Raw genomic sequence first — 22599 nt, forward strand, 5'->3', positions numbered from 1 at the left:
CTTTAAAGTCCTGTTTCCCCTTCAAACCCTCAGACCCTCCCTCGGCTCTCCTGCAGCGTCGACGCTTTCAAACTCGGCTGCGTCTTCGAAAAACATCGACAACCAACTGGAAACTAAATGATCATTTTGAGCCCGTCTACGTAACGAGAGGGTTCATCTTCATCTTCCTCTTCCTCCTCTTTTAATGCACTGACATCGTTACAGCTCTGTATCACAGAATATGATTTGCTAAGTTGAAAATACAGATATCTCTTACTATTATGGCTATGTTAGATTCTCTATGGCTTCTTTTAGACCGCTAGCGATTACAGGATTCCTAGTGCACACGTTCACCACAGTGCCATGCACTTCTACTGTCGTGACAGAAAACAGTTGGTCTGCAGGAGACTGATATGTGAACAGCTCGTCTTTGCTACGACGGAATGACGACATGTTGGATTGAACTTTTCTTTTTCTTTTTTGTTTTTTTTTATGAGAACATATATTTTCAAAGTGTGTTTTCTTGTTGTGTGTGTGTGTGTGTTTGGTCAAGGCAGTGGGCGGAGCCTGTCACAGTGATGCATAGAAACGGCAACTAACCCTCTGAACGATTCAAATCAACTTAATAAGCAAAGGCCACAAAGCAAGCGGAGTCTCCAACTCACAGGAGCCTCGAAGAGTTTTGTATATTCGGAAGAATGGAAATAAAACAAATCAAACCCAGAGGCCGGAGCCATCACGTCCTTGGGTTGTCCGTCCGTCCACCTCATTCTCGTGAACACGATATCTCAGGGACACCTTCAGGGAATTTCTTCAAATTCGGTGCAAACGTCAAGTTTGACTCAAGATGAACGGATTAGAATTTGGGAGTTGAGTCAAAGGTCAAAGGTCCTTTAACGTTTGGTATAAATGTTGACTCACAGATTAGAAATCAAAGGTCACGGTGACCTCATATGAGTCTGGAGGAGACGGTCAACCACAGGACTGTGAAACCCGGTGAATTTAACTCCAGGACTGAAATAAAAATCCAAGAAGGAATAAAGATGTTGAATGAAGGAGCAGAAACTGATGCAAACTCCTCAAGCTTTTCCTCTGTCTGTACGTTTCACCTGAACTCGTCTCGTGAATGAGTTTTCAGCATCAGGAGCAGACGACGACATATAAAGAGAATATAAAGATCTACAATCACCGTCTTTGTTCGAAAAGAAACAGAAAGAAGGAGAAGCTGCCTGATCGACGACCCGGTGTCGACGGGATGAGAGACGTTCAACAGTCGGTGGAGTCAGCCATGGAGATCGCGTGAGGCGTCTCAAGACCAGAGCGGGAAACTTTCTTCAAGTGGCAGTTGGGTGAAGTTTTCTACTGCTGCAGAGGATGAAGTGCTCATGTGTTATATTCAGTACACTGCGTACTTCACTGTACTCCGAGGGAATTGAAGGTTTGTCAAAAAACTAACGACTGGTACGTGTTACCCGAGTCCCGACGGCAGCCATTTTGACACGTGATATTAGGTAAACACACGTGTAAGGAAACACATTCATCAAGAACATCAGTTGTGTTCGGATACAGAACCTTGACTCTGGTGTTTACTTTTAATTTCACGTCAAAATAGCTGCTGAGAAAAATGAAGGAAAGGCAAATATTTAAACTGTCCTGGATTGATTTGATGTCATCTGACTCATTAATCAACTAATAGAGCAAAAGATGTAAAAGGTCCAAGTGTTTGCTCAAAGTGAAACCAGACACACTTTAATGTTTCTACTGAAGATAATTAGGAGATCAGTTCTACCTCGGTGAAGATGGTTGGTTACCCGCCAATGTGGACGAACGCCTCAGCCTCATAATAACAGTTTGTTTCCCTCCCCCGGTCTCCTCCGCTCGTCTGTCATCCGTGCAAGGCGCAGAAGTCGAAGTCTGCGAAGGCCTCCTGCTGCTCGGCAGAGAGGCCGGAGGGTTTGCAGGGAGGCGACAGGATCGGCTGCAGTCGAGTGAACTCGCTGTCGAAGTTGCTGACGTCCATGGACTCTGTGATTGACGGCAGGAACGGAGGTTTGACCTTCTTGGCCAACAGGGCCTCCCAGTCGATGGGCTGCGAGACACAGATTCACAAAGACGACAACACATTTAGATTTTTCATGTTTTTTTTGTTGTTGTGTTGGAATTTTGTGCCTTTTTCTAGTTTCACAGTTTCACAAATTGAACTTTATTAAGATAAGATGATCCTTGATTGATCAGTTCAGGTGTTACAGCAAATCAGATTCAGGTAAGAAATAGGATCTAAAGGCAGATTGACTTTAACATTATAACTTTTCAAAGAAGTTGAAAGTTTCATTTAGAGAAAACACAAAGTGATTCACCTCAAAGAATTTCTCTCCCTTCAACTCGTTGGCGTCTCTCTCTCCAGCTCCGAGTCTCTTCAGAGGATTTCTCTTCAGCAGCTGCAGAAAACAAACCAGGTTCGTTTATGTTGAAAACACAAAGTAACGTGAAGCTGAACTCAAATGGATGAAACATCAGACACAAATATAAAGTCATGGTGAGAAACTTTGTCGGACTATTTGCTGCTGACGTGCTCGTGGCTCGATACCTTCTGGATGATGGAGACGGCGTCAGGAGGAAGAGAAGTGGGATACTGAACGTCATCGTTGACGATGCTGTCAAACACCTCCTCCTCATCCTCACCAGGGAACGGAGACTATCAGGAGGTAAAGTCATTTATCTGGTTTGAATTTCTTATAGTTTCATCAGGATTTCAATAAACACAAAACTAACATCATACAAACAACACAATATCAGAACAAATACCAAAAACTGAAAAACTCTCATTTCTATTATTTAAATCAACATGAATTTTGTAATTTGTCCTCATGTTTTGTGATCTGAACTTCAGGGTCAACACGAACATTGATCAACAGCTTGTAATTGAGTCGAACTCGCGTTAACAACCTCGCCCACAAGCATCTCGTAGATCAGGACACCCATCCCCCACCAGTCCACCGCTCGGGTGTAGTTGTCGTCTGTCAGGACCTCAGGGGCCAGAAACTCCGGGGTCCCGCAGAAGGTCGAGGTCCGATCTCCGTGACCCATCCCTGTCGAAAGAAGGTTGTCTGTCTCGTTACCTCATTCTAAGTTTGCTTTAAGTCTTAAGTATTAACTCACTGATTTGAGCCACTGCAATAATTGTTTAATTGTTTCATTTACTTCTCGTTAGGACTTGAACTTTCATTTGTTGATTACAGGTACATTTATTTTTAGGTTTTAAGTTTTTTGTCTTGTCTGTATATCTTCGTATACACATATGTGTTCTGAAGTTTACTAGTTTAAAATCATACATATGTGTAAGTGTGCAGGCGTCGTTAATGGTCTGTAAACAAAATGAATTTCGGGATTTTCTTATTTTCCTGCAAACAAAAACATTAGAAACAATTTAAAATTCAAAACAATCACTTATAAACTCAACACACTGAATCTTAAAGTCAAACTTGAGTGGCAGCTGGAGTCTTTGCTGCTGTTGGTGTGTTAAAATCAAATCACCTTCTTTACAAAGTCCAAAGTCTGTGATTTTCACAAATCCATCAGCGTCCATCAGCAAGTTGTCGAGCTTCAGATCTCTGAGACAAACACAAAGTGTGATGAGGATTCAAACCGGAAGCTACACAACGTTTTGCGGGAACTTCAGTCGCCACTTACCGATAGATGATTTTATTCAGATGCAGGAACTCTAAACCCAAAAGAACACACGCTGAATAAAACCTGAACACAACAACGACAGGTTTTAGATTATAACACTGAACTGAACTCAGTTTCAATCACAAGCATTTTTTTCCCCCCCAAACATAAAAATGTGGATTATCTCTGAGCAACAGGACGACTCACGGACCTGGTCTGGGCCTCGGTGAACACGTTGTTGTGGATGTGAATCATGAGGTCGCCGCCGGGTAAATACTCCATAACGAAGCAGACGTGGTCGCTGGTCTGGAAGCAGCCGTGGAGGTTGACCAGGAACGGATGTCGGGACGCGTTGATCATCTCAAAGATCCTTTTCTCACTCATGAGACTGAAGGTCACCAGAAGGTCAGATAAACGTGTTTTGAATTTATTGTCTTACTTGATTTTTGTTTTTGTCATTTGACAGAATCCATAAAGAGAGACACGATAAACCACATGATCCATCTTAGTGTGATTTGGATAAACTGACCCACACACCTGTCCACTTCGTCTCGAGTCACGATCTCTCTTTTCTTCAAGGCTTTGATGGCGTACAGTTTGCCTGTCTTCTTGAACTCTGCCAGCAGAACCTGCGGAGAGGAGAAACCACTGAGGACGAACACGAGAGGAAGGTTTGATCGAGGGTGACGAGCTCGAGGGAAAAATACTTTTTAATCCTTTACCTTCCCGAAGTGTCCCCGGCCCAGAACCGAAATATATTTGAAATCCTCCCTGTGCATTCTTGTGAGAAAATGAACACAGGTCAGTTACAGTATTATTGTAGTGTGTGTGTGTGTGTGTGTGTGTGTGTGTGTGTGTGTGTGTTTACTTGAGAGCAGGTACAGGCTGGTCTTCACTTTCCTCTGTGTTGTTCATGGACGACTGCAAGAAGAGAAAACAGGTCATTCACAGAAATCACATCATAAATCAAACATTTCTCCTCTTTTCTTTTTTTTTTTCCCATCGTCAAGTGAGTATTTATACAAAAACTGTAATATTACAAAATATAGAAATATGCAAAAAGTCTCCTGAAGTGTGAATGAATGTCAGGTGGGATCGTTCACCGGTGTTTCCTGCAGAGGAGGCGCAGGTGAGGTGTCGATGTGTTCCGCGGTGATGACGGTGAGAGGCTCGTCTCTCCGCTGCAGGCTGGAGGTCGGAGGCTGCTCCTCGGTGATGCTGAGTCTGATGACCGGAGCTTCACTGCACGCTCGGTTGGCCTCTGACCCCGGCAGTGGAGCGCCGACCCGGGGCGCCCTCTCGTTGGCCCGCGGGCCGCTGGTTGCCGTCAGGTCGGGGGTCGCACAGAGGGACGAGCTGAAGGTGGTGAAGGAGCTGTAGTGGGGGAGGATGCTCATCATCAGGTGACCCCATGTGGCGAAGTTCATGTTCATCTGAGCAGCTCTGAGGAAGTTCTTCCCTGTAAAGACACACGTTTCACTGCAGCGCCACGCAGGAGGGAAACCACCACTGACGGAAACCCGTCGGTTCTGCAGCTCGTTTGGTTTTTTTTTGTTTTTTTTTTACCTCGTTCTTTAGTGAAGATGCATCGCTGACGTCTCAGTTTCGGCTCAACGACCGCGTCGATGAACCGAAGCTGTAAAAAAAATAAATAATTGTGATTTGAATCATTTGACCTCCAGTGGAGTTTATCAAATCTATTTCTCCCATTTTCTCCCTCGGAGTAAAAAGTCCGAGGAGACTTGGAGCTTTTACTCCCCGGCTCGTGGTTCGCACCTTGGCGTAGAGGAGGCCCTGCGGCTCCAGGCTCAGACCCTGGTGGTGGTTCTGGTTCTCCAGCATCTCCTCCAGTCGCAGGAACTTGACGGCACACATCGCCCTCCGGTCCCGCCAGAGGACACTGACCTCCAGCTCTCGAGACTGTTCAGAGACCAACGACAAATAAATTCATATAAGAGTTAGTTTGTGCATTTAGTTTAGTTTGGGTTTGGTAAAGCAGCATTTTTTTTTAACTTTAGTCGAAACTGGTTCATTTAAATTCAGTCTGATATTAAAGGCTGCACAGTTTTTTATCTGAGTGAAACTTAAACTTAATAAAAACCTGTTTTCACTGTGATCACAGTTCTGCAGCTGAGCTCTGAGAATAAACAGGATTCAGAGCTGAATGTTTATCTGCAGGAGTGAGGGAGACACCTTCTGGTCTTACACTGAACTACAACAATAACAGAGGATGCAGAGTACAATGTGTATAAGAGTATACTGTCCCTGAAATGTTGTGAGAGTAGAAGAGAAATAAAGTGGAGTAAACTCGAGTAAAGTAGCTGAAATGTGTACAGGACAATAAATGTAATATACATAAAGTAAGTACAATGTAAGCTGCTTTAACCTGAGCACAAAATACCACAATATAAAAACAATATATGACTATATACCATTTGATTGTTTGTTTTGTGTGTAAAGTATTTCTGCATAAGAGATTAGTACCTGTAATAACTGTTAAATGAACAGTGAGGCAGATGTGTAAAGTTACACAAACTGCAAATACCAAGTAAAAAGTACTGCTCGAAAACATGAAGGGAACATTAATCTTCACAGTAGAACAGCAGGTGAGTTAAACTTCAGTGTCTCAACGTGTCCATGTAGTAAGAACAAGTGATAATGAATCGGTTTCACCTGCTTTGGTGCAAATTAAAGAGACAACAGGTGCAAAATCAAGACAACTCCCCAGAAAGTGAGTGTTTGACAGACAGCCGCTCTCTCTTCATCCTTCCTGACTGAGTCTTCTTCAGTTTTGAGGCCGTATCTGCAGCCCGATCAGGTCACGCAGGTAGTCCAGCTCCTCCAGGAGGACCCATCCATACGTGCGGAGAACGTTTGCTGTGTTTCCCAGCAAAGTCTCGAGAGCCTGGAGGAGATACCAGGAGACCGGCAGTTACACAAGGAGAGCTGGACAGGGCCGTAGACGGGCATCAAACCGGCAGCAGGACCGGTGTCTGCTCCTTTTGTGCGAGGAGGAACAGGAGGAGCACTGCTAAGACCTGACAAAATCACCTCCAGCAGGCTACAGGTGAGCATGTGTCTGACCAACAGACTCCATGAGGACGCATGAGGGCCCAGAGTCCTCCAGTGGGACCTGCACTCACAGCCCAGCACCGTGCAGCTTGATATGCCAGAGAACACCAGAACTAGCAGAATTAAGTGGCGCCCTGTTCTCTTCACAGACGAGAGCCGTGTGTTCACACGTGTGACAGGCGTGAGTGAGTCTGGAGAAGCTGTGGTGAACGTTGTGCTGCCTTCCACAGACTCTGCAGGAGCTCACTGATGCCCTGATCCAGGTCTGGGAGGAGATCCTGCAGGACACCATCCGACCGACTCATCGGGAGCGTGCCCAGACGTTGTTGGGTGTGCGTACAGGAAAGGGGGGGGGGGGTGCATACACAGTTGAGTCACATTATGAGTTGCTGTGATAAAGGTCACGCAGGTTGGATCAGAAATTGTACATGAACAAAAGTACTAGTTTCATGTTTATAAGGTTATGTAGCAGATATCCTGTCACAGTCCGGTCTCCATATGTCGTGGATGTGTCTGTCCTACACGGTGCCCTTGTGTTGCTGTAACACGTGCGTCAGCGGTGATTCCACAGCTGCTGATGCTGTTTGTTTCTGCTCCAGCGTCACAGATCTTGACCTTGTGGCGTTCATAACCTGTCACGATGGTCGAGGTGACATCATCTCAGCAGCGTCTTCGTGCTTCCGTGATTAAAAACTGATTTCAGGGAGAAACAGGAAGATCGAGGGGGGGGGGGGGGGGGGGGCGGAAGAAGAAACACAGGAAGGACGAATCGAACGTGGGCGGCGTGGATCAGAATGAACATGAAGAATGAGTCACAGGCGCTGGAAGCTGAGCTGCAGTAAAGAGGGTTTACACACGAGGGGAGAACTGTGGTGGAGCTTCGGTCTATTGTCTAATTTCTACAGGAACAAAAGTGACTTTAACTATTGACTGCAGTTTGGGGCCTCTGTTATTCAATGTGCATTAATTAGTTAACGATTTAAAAGAACAGTTTAACTCCACTTTCCTGGAACAATAAGCAGTTTCACTTTTGTCCACCTCAGCTCTTCAGTTAGTTCAGCTCATTTTGTCTTTTGTGGGATTTCCTGGTGGAAGAAACGATGTGTTTGTTCTTTGCACTTGAGCAACTTCACAGTAAGATCTGGTTTGAAGCTCTGCAGAGAGAATAACGAGAAACTCAAACCTCTGAACCACGTTTTCACTCTGCGTGGTAAATATACACATCGACTGTCCTCGACTGGTTGAATCACGGCTATTGGAATTAAATTGTATCGTGGCAGAGGAGTAATATGGACTATATATATATATATCACACAGCTTTACAACTTATTCAAACGTTCGCTGACATTAGCCTACACTGACGTTATATTACCACTCAGAGACTGGCTCCACCCTGCACTCTCGCTGCCTCGGCTACAAGAGCTCCCGCCTCAGGCGTAGCTGGGGCTGGAGCCAACGTCTTGAACTGATCGACTCAGGACGTGGTTCTAACCGCACTAACGCCCAGTTCAGGGAATTCTGGACGAGAAAAGTCTTAAATTCTACAGAACCCTCTGTTGCAAACGTCCCTGGTGATTCTGTGTCAGCCTTAATTTTTTATGGCCTGAGAGACACAGTGACAATGACATCGCTCAGTCGCCTCCCCAGCTTTTAGCAGTTCTCAAAATCATGCAGTGGGAGTGAGGCTAGACTTCAGGATTATTTTGCTTCACACTCTGTTCACAGGTTAGCACTGTTCCCACACAGTGAGGAGGTTCTCGGTTCAAATCCCAACTCGGCCAGGGTCTGTCTATGTTCGGCTTCCTCCATCAGTCCAAGGACATGTATGTTGGGGGAGAGGTTGGTGATGGTTAGGTACGGATGGATGGAAAGATATCCTGTTCCCTATGTGGCTGTGATGTTTCAGATTCTGTTACTAGATGTGCATGTCAACGTCATCGCCGAGCGTCTGGTTGACCTCTGGTTGACCTCACGTCTGTGGCCGTGGACTCACCCGCTCCAGCTGGATGCAGAACGTCTGATCCCAGCTCAGTCTGCTGATGGCCGCCCACCGTGTCCGGCCGACCACTCTGCCGTCCAGCCTGAGCACCGCACTGATCTCTGCTGTGGGACAGAAAGAGACGGATGAGACGGCACTAGAAACCCACTGGTCGGAAAAAAATACATATTATACATTCAACTGAATGGAAATGTGAACTTTAACTATTACTGAGTGGTTATTGATGAAAATGATATTGTGATAATTATTAACAAGATGAAATATTGGTTAAAAACTGTAAAACCAAAAACTGAATTCTTCCAGAACAATAAAGTCCACTGACCCTGATGTCCCTCTGTCCTGTGAGCAGCTGATGAACCGTCCCCAGACTTCTCGTGCTCTGAGTTTGTCCGAGGTTTCAGTAAATCCTCACATCCGAGGAGCTTCACTTCAAGTTTACCTTGAAAAAAGAAAAAAGAAAGAACTTAAGAACTTAAAAAGTGCACTTCTACCTTCCAGAACTAACCGTGTGTGTTTCTGGTGAGTTAAGACCAAAGTGAATGCAGCATTTCAAAAATAAAAACCTTTCATTTGTCAGCATGAATAACTCTCTGTGAGTCAGGCCTCTAATCAGAAGCTGTCTGGAGCTTTCACATCCTCATTTTCTTCATTTCACTCTGGCGCTAACAGCCGTGCAGCAAAAAATCTCCCCCGGTGTCTTTCACCGCCCTGAGACTCGTCCTCATTATTCGCTGCCAACAGAACAACTCCAGGATTTGTCTCCTCGTTACATCATCAAAAGCCTTTTTTTTTCCTGTTGCTGAGCGACTGGTTTACAACTGAACCGTCCAAAACCAACAGATTACACGTCCAGATTATCCACAGCCAGAGGTCAGCGTACGGCAAATCATGATCAGACACCGGCCGTCCATGATATAAATTTCTGTTAATATCTGTAGTTTTACTCTAATTTCGCTCCCAATTAACGTATTACAGTTCATTCCAGTCCAGCTTCTAATAATTAAAATCTGCTTCCACCTAAACATTTAATACAACATAGATTTAGAATGAAGTTTCCCTAATAACTGAATAATGAGTTTGGTTATTATCTCAGATAATTACAGAACAAGGTAAAGAGCCGCTGTGCAAACATTTCCTCTGAAAATCTATAATCTGGTTCAAATTACACAGAAAATACAAATTTAAGTAATTAATTACCACTAATTGCAGTGTAGCTGAACAGGCTGATAATTGAAATCTGCCAAGAGCCAAACAACGCAGCGTGGATACATAATTAAGTTTATACAACAAAAGAATAATGAGTTCATATTTATTTTGGGTTTAAATTAAGCTTTTTTTATTCAAGGGAATTTCTACTTTCTCTATATTTAGAACCACATAGTTATTTCCTGGACATTATTATGGAAATGTTAAATGAATGATTACAATGACCTTTAAACATTGAACCAAAGTATTTCCAGAATTCAGTGTGTGTTGATACCAGTTAAGGAGGCCGGTCTGATGGAGAAGACGGATGGGGAGGTGGACAGGGGACATCCAGGCCTCTGGTGTTGGGAGGACGGGGGTCCCTGTGAGGGGTGGACGCCCCCTGCAGGCTGCTGTGTTTCGGGCTCCGGGCTCTTCTCGTTCGGGCATTTCTCCAGGGACAGTCGCAGAAGGTCCAGCTTCTGGGAGGACTCGTGCACCCGGGACTGAGCCTGATGGGAAGATAAACATTGCATTGTTGTGTTTGGTCTTTTTAAATATAGCGATGCTGTGTCGTAAACTGGGACTTTTAAATTTAGACTTTAAGTGGGGCTGACAACTTTTTCTTTCTTTACCTCCTTCAAGGAGTTTTCACTCGTCTCTCTGTCTGTCTGTCTCTCTCTCTGTCTGTCTCTCTGTCTGTCTCTCTCTCTGTCTGTCTCTCTGTTTGTTGCGAGATCACACAACAACAACAACACAACAGATTACCAGGAAACTTGGTGGAAAGATGTTGTATGAGTCAGGGGTTTAAATCATTATATTTTGGTGAGAATCCAAGATTTTCTTTTATCACTTTCATAAAAATTGCGAGACACTTTCCCTGAGAGTAATTCTGATAGTTTAAGAGGACTGACAAAAATCTCAAGAAGAACCTGGAACTGATGTATTTGCCAGTTTAGTACAAATCAATTAACAGAGCAAACTTTCCAAATTAAACTAAAACCTCATTACCACAGAAGAATTATGCGTAAAAAATATTACAACACAGACCTGATTACACACTAAAGCTCCGACAGTGCCGCAAAATTATTTATATTTTCCACAAGAACTGAATAAAAGTAATGGAAAATGCTCGGCAGTAACTCTGTGTTTAATTCTACATGATTTATAAAGAGCAGACACACTCTGCTGATCATCCGTCTGGTTCCACTGAACTGTGTTTATTATCTAACGACTGTTTTAGAAGCTTCTCCACCCTCACAATGATTCACTTCAATATTTTTTGACAAGAAAATGAAGCCGACTCAAAAGTGTCAGCTCCGATCTCAAAATATCTGCCTTCAAAACACATCATCGATCATTATCAACATCTCAGCAGCCAAGCAGACGTCGTTCTCTACAGCTAGAGGTTATTTTACAATGAAGGTCAAATGAGACAAGTTGTTTTTTTTACACTGAATTCACATTTGAAACAATAATTAAATATAATTTCACACTCCTATTGTCGTCCTGCATCTGTTTCTCTATATGTTTAAACATTAAAATCATTCCTGTCTCCTCTGAACACTAAGACACATTCACACATAAAGTGATTTAGGTGTTCCACCTCGGTCAGCGCCTTCTGGTCCAGCGAGGAAATCCCTTCCAGCTGCTTCACCACATCTTTGGCCAGCACCAGAGCATCTGTCTCTCTCTGCATGAGGTGCTGCAGCTCTGCCAGACGAGCGTCCACAGGAGGGACAGTGACCGGAGACACTCCTGAGGGAAAAGGACGAAGAGCGAGAGAAAACTGAATATTTGAGCGTGAAGGAATTCATTTCAGAGGAGTGACACAATGCAAACACGGTTACATGTTTCCTGTATGTTTGTATGTTTGTCCGGGGTACAGAGGAAAATATTACCACCAGGGATTTATGTTTTCATTGCTGCTTTGCTGCAGGATTACACAAAAAAACTAGGGAAGAGGGAGGAAATTGCCTTTTCACTTTCTTGAATATTGAGAGATCGAGTGTTTTTAGGGACATTTTTATGAGTTTCCCAAGAAACTAGAAAGGCACATGGTGAGCGCGTACGTCTGCCAAGGCCCAGCAGTCCGAAATAGAAGAGAAGAAAGGAGGTCAAGAGTCAGGGATGGGAAACGTGAGCGGAGGAAACAAGGTGTAGAGTTACTCGTCTCGTATTTCCTCCTCTCACTTTCGAGCCAGGAGGTTATTTCTGTCAGTGTTGGTTTGAGGGTTTTCAAATTTAGAATTTAATCATCACATTTGCTGTGTGTCTCTATTAATGCTGTCAGAGTGGTTTCACTTTCTGGATTATGCAAATAACACCCACAGAGATAACAGTTGGCAGGAAGCACAGTCCAACCAACATGGCTTTTTGATACCAGCACTGATATTAGTGAACTGAAATGTTCATGTGAACTTGACCTTTTATGAACAAAATATAATGAACACAGGAAGTGTTTTTGAGGGACTGACACTAAAATCACCTCGGTTTTTTTTGCTGTACATTGCTGACTTTGAAAAATATATAAGATGCTCAAACCACATTCTCTCTCAACAGGAAAGAAACAGGATAAATATTTTTGCTTTGAACGCTTGCAAAGGAAATAGACTCTGGTTATCGCTGGGCAATAAAACATTATCAATGATTATCACAATATAGTTTTTCATATCTGTAAAATGTTTTGCTTTTTATCAAGTGTTTGCTTCTCGGCTCAGTTTAAAACCACAACCTTCACCCAGGAGCCAAAATCTTGAGAGTCTTAAAACTTAAAATAAATAACAATGTGACATTTATCAGGATAATTATAGATATCGACTGATATCTATAATTATCCTGCCACATATCAAAATATAAATAAATACATAAATACCCATAATCTGCAGGGACTTGTATAATCATTGTATAATTCTGAATTGTTGTTATCTGTTACTTTTACTTAGAAAATGTGCAACAACATTTTGTCAGTGATGTGTTGTGTTGTTGCTACAGAATAAGATGAGCAGATCATTTCATGCTTGAAATAACACAGAGATGTCATGTCCCCAAAGTATAAACAAATTCTTTTGAGTTTATCTCATGCTTTTTCAGATCCAGTGTATCACATGTGACCGAAGGAGGCATGGCACAGGACTCTGACCTCTGTTGATGGAGCTGTTGTGGTTGCTACCACCACCATCATCACCTCCTCCTCCTCCTCCTCCTCCTCCTCCTCCTCCTCCACCTCCTCCGCCGCCGCCGCTGCTGCTGCTGCCAGCCTGGGTGACTCTGATAATCTGCAGCCGGATCAGCTCGATCTTGGAGCGGCTATCCTGCAGCATCTGCTGAGCTGTGGACAACATCTGATCCTGGATAACGACATCACATCAAGAGACAACAAGCCCGACTTCATCGCCACTGACACTTCAGTTGCAGGAGGCACAGTCACACACAACACACTGACGAAAACACAGCCATAGTTTACCATAACAAGTGGAGCAGAGGAGATCACCAGTGACAGTGCTGCACATGCAACTCAGCTCCGTATGGGAGGAAAACAAGTGGACTAAGTGAGAACAGCAGGTCCAGATCAGGCGGAAACAGGATGACTTTGCACTTCACTAACCTCAGAGTGATGCTCAGGCTCCTTGCTGAATAAGGACTAATCTGTCATCCTCTGTGGAAGTGCAGGAGGGAGGGGGGCTTCTCAGGTTGCGCCTCTCCACCTTCACTATCCTTGACACACAACAAGTCTGCTGATGTTATGGTGCGTTCACACACATACACACACACACACACACGCACACACACACACACAGTCTGGTCTGAGGGCTCTTCTGATGCAGCTCCTACATCTTGAGACCTGGATCACACAGCCTGTTCTCCTGTTTGTTTTTGCCTCCCTGCAGCCTCCTCTGCAACATCCCCTTCACGGTGCATCCTCATCCTCTGCTCTGCAAGCAAACCCCCTCCTCCTCTCTCTCTCTCTCTCTCTCTCTCTCTCTTCTAGAGGGGTTTCTCTCTGCAGGGGGAAGGCAGAGTTCCTCTCCAGTGCCAGCGCTGCTGCTGCTGCTGCTCTGACAGTGCTGATCGCCTGCTCTGGGCTCGGCATTGGTCGCTACATGACCACATGTCCCTGTGCTGCCACCAACCAAAAGACAAACACAGAGCTGCTGCTGCTTCAGTGTTTGGGACGGGGCAGAGAACAGTCTGCAGCATTTAGCTGATTTGTTTATCCTGCTCAGACCAGACAGAGAGTTTCAGAGACAATAAAAAACCCTCTGATGGAGTCGATATGCACGTTGAATGCAGAGGACAGGAAATGAAGGAGCAGCTGCTGATGTACAGAACATGATCCTGGACATGGAGGTCTGCTGTGTGTGTGTGCTGACATGCATGCAACCCGCTCCGTGCTCCTCTCAGCTGTCTTATTGACAATGGAGACTTGTGAGCTCAAGTTGAACGACATTAATATGAGAAGCATGTGGACATCGGCACACATAATATTCTCATAATTAAGCAAACAGCATGACAGCCCACACACTGAATAACTGCCCATATTATATATGTGGTTATTACTCAGACATTAACAATAAATAACCTGTTTATTAAGTCTGTCAGAGGGATTTCACTCTCTGGATTATACAATTAACACTCGTAGAGATAACAGTTGTCTGGAAGCACAAAATGGCTTTTTGGTGCCAGCGCTGATATTAGAGAAGTGAAATGCTCTGTGGACTTTGAACAAAATGAAATAAACACAGCGCTTGTTCACAGGAAATGTTTTTTGAAATTGAAATGTCATTTTTTTAAAGGCTCAGTGTGTAGAACTCAGTGACATCTAGTGGTGAAGTTGCATGTTGCAGCTGAACACCCGTCACCTCACCCTCTCCTTCCAAACAGAACCTGAAGAAGCTTCAGTTGTAATAAAAACTCAAAAGGTTTAGTTCATCCAGTCTGTGCTATACTGTAAAAAAACCAACATGGCGGCCTCCGTAGAAATAAATATAAAGTATTTAAAGGTCCAGTGTGGAAGATTTAGGTGAAAGGGATCTACTGGCAAACATTTAATGTAGAATAATCCTCATGATGTGTTCACTAGTTCGTTTCATCTAAATTGTATGAATTGTAGTTTTCCTTACCCCAGAAAAGGCCCTTTATATTTAAATACTTTACATTTGCATGGAGGGGACCCTCTCTACGGAGGCTGCCATGTTTTTTTACATTAGTCCAGACTGAACAAACTAAACACTTTTGAGTTTTTATGACAACTGAAGCTGCCACAGGTTCTTTAACATGCTTGGGAGGAGAGGGTGAGGTGAGGGGGTGTTCAGCCGCAACATGCAAATACATTCTACACACTGAACCGAGATAAAGAATTTAAATACAAATTATTTGAAATATAAATTATTTGAAATATAAAGTATTTAAATATAAAGGGACCATTCTAGGGCAAAGAAACCAACAATCTGTTTACTTTGGATCAGTGGGATTATGTTATATTCAATCTCAGCCCTCGGATCGTTTCCCCTCAGTCCAACACACAGAGAGAAGAACAGTGTGAGTCGGTCCAGCTGCAGCGTCTCCCCGAACAAACTCTCCGGACGTTGTCGTTTTCTCTCTCTCTCTCTCTTCGTGTCAATTAACCGTGATTTGTGTCGAACTCATGTTCGGAGGTTTGGGGAGAAGGTTTGAGCGCCGCGAACGCGCAGCTCGGGGCCGCGCAGTGGGACCTACTTTGAGAGGCGGAGCTCGCCGCCGCTCCGCTCGGCGCAATGAAAGGAGCGCGTGAGCGGCGCGGGCCGTGACTTCCTCGCTCCTCGGCAGCGTCATTGTGTGGAAGGCAGCACGTTGTCGGCTCCTCCACGCTGAACTTTTACGCCCGATTAGCGCTCTCCTGCTCGGGGGAGAGAAACCAGATCCACCGCCACCCTCTCGGACGTGCCTCGGTCAACCCCAGCGTGCGGAAACATGTCGGCCTCGGCGGCGAAAGCGAGTAAAAAGGAGCTGAACTCGAACCATGACGGAGCGGACGAAACCTCCGGTAAGTGGCGGCGGTGGTGGTGGTGGTGTGTGGGGGGGGGAGGGAGAGAATGGCGGCCTCCTGTTCACCGCCATTTTCACTTTCTTCTCTAACGTGAATTTGTGCCACGGGCTGCGGGGATCTAACTCGCTGCGCGGGCTGGTTCTTTAATTTTTTTCCCCCCCGCTCGCCAGCCGCTTTCTTCGCCGGGGGAGACCGCTGCGTGTGTTCCCGTTTCGGCGGCAGCAGCTAGCTAGCAGCTAGCGTTAGCTCGTTAGCATGCCGCTACTCCTTGTTCAGTCCACACCGGTGCTGAGAGGCCATGTTAGCTAGCCGAGTTAGCATCACCAGCGTGGCCAGCTGTGTCGACGGCTGCGGACCGAGTGGCCCCGTGTTTCGATGCTAGAGGGTCATTGTTCGTGCGTGATGGCGCTGATTCGCCCCGCATCACCCGGCGCGAGCCCCCATCGGTGTTATTGTGTCGAACGACCGGGGAATTTGCGCCTTTCATTCGGGCTTTAGCTCCTCGCGAGCTAGTGTTGTTGTCGTGATGTTACCTAACGCTAGCGCACGACGTTGTGTTTTGTGTTTGACCAAGATGCGTTTTAAATCCACCGGCCCCGCGGGTCGTTTTTTATTTTCACCCGGGTTCTGGGGAGTGGACCCGGGAGCTCGTTGCGGGGGCAGCGGGCTGTTGTGTGTCCTCTCGGGGCATCTGTGCGCACGTTATCGCGGCTGCGTGTGTGTGTGTGTGTGCAGTCCGATGTCCCACATTTAAACCACGCGGCCTCGTCGGCAGCAACCGGCAGGAAACGGTGACTGTCTGAGCCGCTAGAGCTGCAGCCATTGGCCGCTCGCGGTGCCCGAACCTCCGGCGGAGCTCCGGTGTGCGATCTGCCACAGGATCCGGACAACTGCCGTTATTTACCGCGAAACTGGGGAGTGTTGCCCGGAGAGTTTCAGAAACGGAGAACTTGTTTCTGGGTTTAATGAAATACTTTGAAAATCCCACATGAAATTCATAAATATCTTATTTTTTAAGCGGGAACAAGTAAATAAACGTGGTTTTGTTACGAGGAAATCTTTCGATGTGAAATTTGATGTAAATATAGTTTCTATTGATGATGCTTTTAATTTCTCTTTTATCCTTTTTTAACACGTTTCTCTCTTTTTTTCTGTCCCACAGAGAAAGAGCAGCAAGAAGCTATTGAACACATTGACGAAGTTCAGAATGAAATTGACAGGTAAAGTATATTTGTAGGTTGAAGACTTTATCTTCTGTTGAAAATATTGTCTTCATTTTTTACTTTTTATCCCAAGTCTTTGTTTTACTGCTTATTTCATATCTTTGATTTGATTTTTTGAGCTGCATGTTACGTATTAAAAGTGCTGTATACATACAATTTATTATATTGTGTAAATTATACGAATGGGAATATCTAGTTTTTAGCCGTTGTGTGTATGAGAACAGTCCTGAATAATTAATTTGATTTGTGATTTTTTTTTTTCTCCTATGTTCTCCCCCTTCAGGTTGAACGAGCAAGCCAGTGAGGAGATCCTCAAAGTAGAACAGAAATACAACAAACTCCGTCAGCCATTCTTTCAGAAGAGATCAGAACTGATCGCCAAAATCCCCAACTTCTGGGTCACCACGTTTGTCAACCATCCACAAGGTGAGTACTTTAAGATGAGGTGTTTTAGTCTATGGAAGCCTTAAGATCACAGTGATGTTTGCATGACCATACACCAGGACTGAAGTTGATGTTTGCTCTGTTACATGTTTCTCTGCAGTATCTGCCCTACTGGGAGAGGAAGATGAAGAAGCACTTCATTACCTGAGCCGAGTGGAGGTGACAGAGTTTGAAGACATCAAGTCGGGCTACAGAATAGATTTTGTAAGTATTGTGTAATGTTGCACGCTCACACCATGAAGAAGTTGTTTCTTGTGTTCTCATCTGAGTGCGTTCTGTCTTCTAGTATTTCGATGAAAATCCGTACTTCGAAAACAAAGTACTTTCCAAAGAGTTCCATCTGAACGAGAGCGGAGACCCATCTTCAAAGTCAACAGAAATCAAATGGAAGTCAGGAAAGGTATGTCGGTCTTTTTTCATTTTATCTCTTTGTCATAAAAGTTAAGTGCGGTGACACCTGAGGCCATTGTTTTTAACTGCAACCACTCAGGTTGCACTATTTTGACTGTCCCTCATTGTCCACTTTTGAGTTGAATCAAAGCAACGTGACCTGTGCTGAGAAGTTAAACCTTCATTTTATGTTTTGTTTTATTTGTAGGACCTGACCAAGCGCTCCAGCCAGACACAGAACAAAGCAGGGAGGAAGAGGCAACATGAAGAGCCGGAGAGCTTCTTCACTTGGTTCACTGATCATGCCGACGCTGGCGCTGATGAGCTTGGGGAGGTCATCAAGGACGACATCTGGCCAAACCCTCTGCAGTACTACCTGGTGTGTTTATGACTGCACGTAATCTAGTGCTATGTTAATTTCCCTGGATGCTGTTCCCACAATGAGCAGAAGTGTTTGATCTGTTCCACAACGGGAAACAGTCTATTACATCCTCTACTATCGAAACACAGAAGTGCTGACTGTGATTGTTGTCCCCAGGTTCCTGACATGGATGATGAAGAGGGTGAAGGTGAGGACGAAGAAGAGGATGAAGAGGGTCTGGAGGACATAGATGAGGAGGGAGATGAAGATGGAGAGGAGGATGAAGAGGATGATGGAGAAGATGGAGAGGTAAAGGGATAAAAGTAAACACATGATTTTGGCAGTAATTTCTGAACATTCACTGACAATCTGGTATTTACTTGCTCCTCCAGGATGACGAGGGAGAAGATGACTAATGAAATAACATCACCAACCCAGACCCTCAACCTTCGATTCCCTGTTTGGTTTTTCCACTCATGTTCGGGAGCAAAGTTTTTTTTTATTTTATGTTTTTCCCTTTTTTTATTGTGTGTGCTTCATTTTCCATTCTGAAGCCTCTTCACCTGTCGGTGCCATGTTATGTTCTCCTTTGACTCATCTTAAGGCCAATGGCACTTTGCCCTGAATTATGAGTACCATCCCCACAGTCATCTAAAAAATGATAATAAAAAAAGTATTGCAATAGTATCAGCACGGCATCCTGAGTAGAATTTGAAGATACTTCACACAGAATTCCTTCTGTTTAAGGTTGTGTGGTAAATTGACTAAAGCCATGGTGTAGTGACCTAGCGCTAGCAGACCTCAATATTTTTTCCCATATTTTTTATTTTTTTAGTTGGGGCGTTGGTCCCTTAAACTGTTATTTTTCCCCTATGTGGTTAACAAGTACCAGCTCATTCCTTTGACTTGTAATGTTTAGGGGGCGGGGGTGGGGTAAGCTGGGGAGGGGCAGGAGTATGTTGGTTATTGGGGAGAGTGGTTATTTTGACATCATTTCTATGGGACTTTTTTTTCTTTTCATTGTATTGTTTTACAGATATCCATGAGATTTGAAATGACATTTTTAATAAAGAACAAAATGGAAAAAAACAAGCTTGTAAATTTTGGCCCCCACTGCTTCATGGGTTTAAAAAAAAAAAAAGCCACCTGTTATCTCAAAGAATTTACATATAATCACCCTTTCCTTTTCCGCTGGGGGGAAAAGACACTGTTTTAAATTTGAGGTGTACAACTTGCTTTGTTACAATAATAAAACTTACTGTGTATACACGTGTGGGAGTCTTCAAAGTAAGTGGGCGTATAGAAATTTATTTTAAGAAATGGGTCACAGAGAAGGCACCTGGGTTCAACTGTACAGTCAAGAGTCCATCAACTGGTGAAGGATTTCGGAGTCATTAGCAGGCTGGAGGCAAAGTCTTCACTCAGCAGTCGATGGGTGATTAAAGCCAGGAAGGTTTGCTCTGACTCCTCAAATTTAGATTTTGTGATGGTGTCGGGCCAGACGCTCGGCTGGAAGGCCCATCCTGGAGGGAGAGAACAACAAATCAGTTCTGTGAGACACACACAGGGAGGAAGGTGTTCATAAATGAGCATCACAATACATCATGGAACATACAACACACAGATCCCAGTAAGTTGGGCAGTGTATGTTGAAATAACCATGAAGGCCTTTTTCTGTACCTGGTGAAGAAATTTAAAATTCATTGCTCGCAACAGAAATTCTGACTCTTGATCATAGATTAATATTAGACCCAACTTAAGTTTTTATTTTCTCAAAAATCAAGAGATATATTAAACCCAGTCTATAACAACAAATATTACAGCTACAAATTGAATATCTCTAAAAATTAATTGAGTAGGTTCAATGTAAAAGCTTTACTTTATTTTTTGTGTTAAATATTTTCAACAATGGTTATTTTTCATTACCAGTATATTTTCTCAAATGTCATAAATCAGACTGAAAAATATCCAACAATTGTCCAAAAGTTCTAATACTTTCAATTCACAATCATTTGTGAAATAAAAGCACCAAATCCTCACAACTGGAGAAAAAGTCAAATGCATTTTGCTTTAATTAATTAATACATTTATTCAACTCTAAAAGTAGTTGGTTAATTTTCTCTTATTAATTATTGCCGCTCTATTGCTCAAAGTAACATACGCCATAATAAAGACCTTAAGTCTCATGATCTTTAAGGCTTCACTCAAACAGACAAATGCAAATGTTTGGTGCAAGTTGCATTATTCTGTGTCATTTCATTAATTATAAATATAAAGCTGTCATGAACATGAATAAGATTGACAATACTACGTCCTGAATGAGTTGCATTGATCCCAGCAGATCATTGTCACCGTTCAAGATCATTTCCATTTGCTCCACAATTGGGACAGTAAGTGACAAATGTGATTTCAATGAACCAACACAATAATTAAATAAGAGGTCAGTCTGGGGATATTGAGAATCATAAGAATATCTCCAAAGATAAATGTGCGTGTGCAGAACTTTAATGAGTAAATGTTTTCAATTTATTCTGATTAATAGCTTGTGGCCAATACATAACTATTTCTGGTTTGAATATATTCATTTAGATTTATTTTAACTTTAACTATGAAAAGTTAAAAGAGACAAATAGTGATTTGTGAATATGGGCTGTGTAAATAAAATCTGATTGATTGATGAACCTCCTTCAACTCTTTATTTTATTTCCATTCAAATGTTTGTTGATGGTGATAAACCACGTGTCTCTCGGCAGCATGATGGAACGTTTAAAATAAAAGATTAAATATTTCTGGAGTCAGCGCTGCTCCCGGTCGGTACCACAGACGTAGGTCGGTACGGTCGGTACCCACCTAAATGAGTCTGACACCGGGGACAGGTGGCCGCGGTCCACGAGAACCCGGGGAACCAGGAGAAGTGTTTATCCGCCGGCCAGTGCTGAGCAACGTCCGCCCTCCTGAACGTGATCACCTCGAACCGGAGCCCGTGGGGGTTTTCAAAGAGCTGGACGTTCACCCTCCGGCCCCCGGGCAGCGTGTGGTTGCGGCTGGACAGCGCCAGTCGGCTGGGGACGAAGCTGATGTCTGCCCCGTTCGCCAGCTCGTGTCCGCACGCCCGGCACAGCATGAGGGTGTCGGCGCTGGTTCCCCGCTGCTGCCGCTGCTGCTGCCGGTCCTCCGCGGCAGCACACCCCTCCCCGGGCCGCGGGGCCCCGGTGCACAGCAGCAGGGAGACGTGGATCAGTGTTAATGTGAAACTCTGCAGCCTCCGTCCGCACCGCATCGCTGCTCCGCACACACATGGACGGGCTAGCGCTAAACGCTAAAGCTAGCAGTCACGCGTGCTAGCTGCTTTTGCTGTTGTTAGCCGCGGTGGTTTGTCGACGAGCGTCCGCTTGTCACCGGCTGGTTCATCTCATGAGTGTTTAACACGTGACGGCGTAGATGTAAATACCGATAAAATAAAAGAGTGATTCATTAAAGGAGCGCCAATCGCTTATAAACAGGCCGTTAGCTTAGCTTGCTCCTCGGGCTAGCTAGTGTTCGGAAGTGCCATGTGAATAAACAGGAAACACAGTCATCTCAACCATTTCCTTCTGTCGCCGAGCAGCAGAGGAAAAGCAGATGTGCAGCAGCTGGATTAGTGTTGAGTGAACTTGGGGTCGCTCGTCAGTTACGGAGAAATGTTTCCACGGTTCTCGGGTAAACCCTCCATGAAGCTGGGGGACTCTGCAGCTTCACTCCCGTGCAACGTGGGGTTCTACAAGATCCTGGATTTAAAATCAACACAATTTACATTCAGTCACACAAAAAGTCGAGTCAACCTTTAATGTCGTTCACCCACATGCTCAGAATGAACGAGACTGTTGGTCACAGACCAACGTGCAGGAAGTCAGCAGCATAAAACCTGTGAACAGAACAGAGCTATGAGGGTTTAATGTGTATTATAAGATACTAGAACATAGTGTAATAAATATTATATTGATATATTATAATTGTCATAAATACTATACTACTATAATGTAACTGTGATAAATAGTATGTCACTAAAGTATAATACCATAGTATAATTGTCATAAATATTACAGTACTATAATATGATTGTCAGAAGTAGAATAATACTATAATATGGTTGTCAGAAGTAGTATATTACTATAATTTGGCTGTCATAGATAGTATATTACAATAGTATAATTGTTATAAATAGAACATTACTATAATATGATTGTCAGAAGTAGAATAATACTATAAT

General features: G+C 44.0%; 3 protein-coding genes across 4 annotated transcripts; 1 reads left to right on the forward strand and 2 right to left on the reverse strand.

Moving 5' to 3' along the window:
- Positions 1–444: 444 nt before the first annotated feature.
- Positions 445–13802, reverse strand: LOC109643801 (serine/threonine-protein kinase N2-like). 2 transcript variants are annotated; one of them, XM_020109032.2, is made up of 19 exons: positions 13512–13802; positions 13047–13254; positions 11511–11662; positions 10200–10416; positions 9042–9158; positions 8714–8823; positions 5425–5568; positions 5215–5284; positions 4752–5107; positions 4517–4569; positions 4371–4428; positions 4186–4277; positions 3860–4036; positions 3670–3732; positions 3514–3590; positions 2926–3068; positions 2567–2674; positions 2337–2417; positions 445–2068 (listed from the first exon to the last, which is right to left on the reverse strand). In XM_020109032.2, exons 2-19 carry the CDS (start codon positions 13246–13248, stop codon positions 1865–1867), a joined length of 2424 nt encoding a protein of 807 aa, XP_019964591.2. In that variant the 5' UTR covers positions 13249–13254; positions 13512–13802; the 3' UTR covers positions 445–1864. The 2 variants fall into 2 exon arrangements, with proteins under 2 accessions (XP_019964591.2, XP_069379035.1); XM_069522934.1 differs by having other exon boundaries at positions 13047–13235; positions 13512–13644.
- Positions 13803–15596: 1794 nt separating this feature from the next.
- Positions 15597–19615, forward strand: LOC109643800 (protein SET). The gene is made up of 8 exons (XM_020109031.2): positions 15597–15929; positions 17095–17152; positions 17439–17581; positions 17700–17803; positions 17886–17999; positions 18198–18368; positions 18528–18659; positions 18743–19615. Exons 1-8 carry the CDS (start codon positions 15857–15859, stop codon positions 18764–18766), a joined length of 819 nt encoding a protein of 272 aa, XP_019964590.1. The 5' UTR covers positions 15597–15856; the 3' UTR covers positions 18767–19615.
- LOC138407380 (uncharacterized) lies at positions 18843–21917 on the reverse strand. The gene is made up of 2 exons (XM_069522940.1): positions 21201–21917; positions 18843–19873 (listed from the first exon to the last, which is right to left on the reverse strand). Exons 1-2 carry the CDS (start codon positions 21628–21630, stop codon positions 19719–19721), a joined length of 585 nt encoding a protein of 194 aa, XP_069379041.1. The 5' UTR covers positions 21631–21917; the 3' UTR covers positions 18843–19718.
- Positions 21918–22599: the final 682 nt, after the last annotated feature.

The sequence above is a fragment of the Paralichthys olivaceus genome, chromosome 4 (assembly GCF_024713975.1).
Source record: "Paralichthys olivaceus isolate ysfri-2021 chromosome 4, ASM2471397v2, whole genome shotgun sequence".
NCBI classification, from domain to species: Eukaryota; Metazoa; Chordata; class Actinopteri; order Pleuronectiformes; family Paralichthyidae; genus Paralichthys; species Paralichthys olivaceus.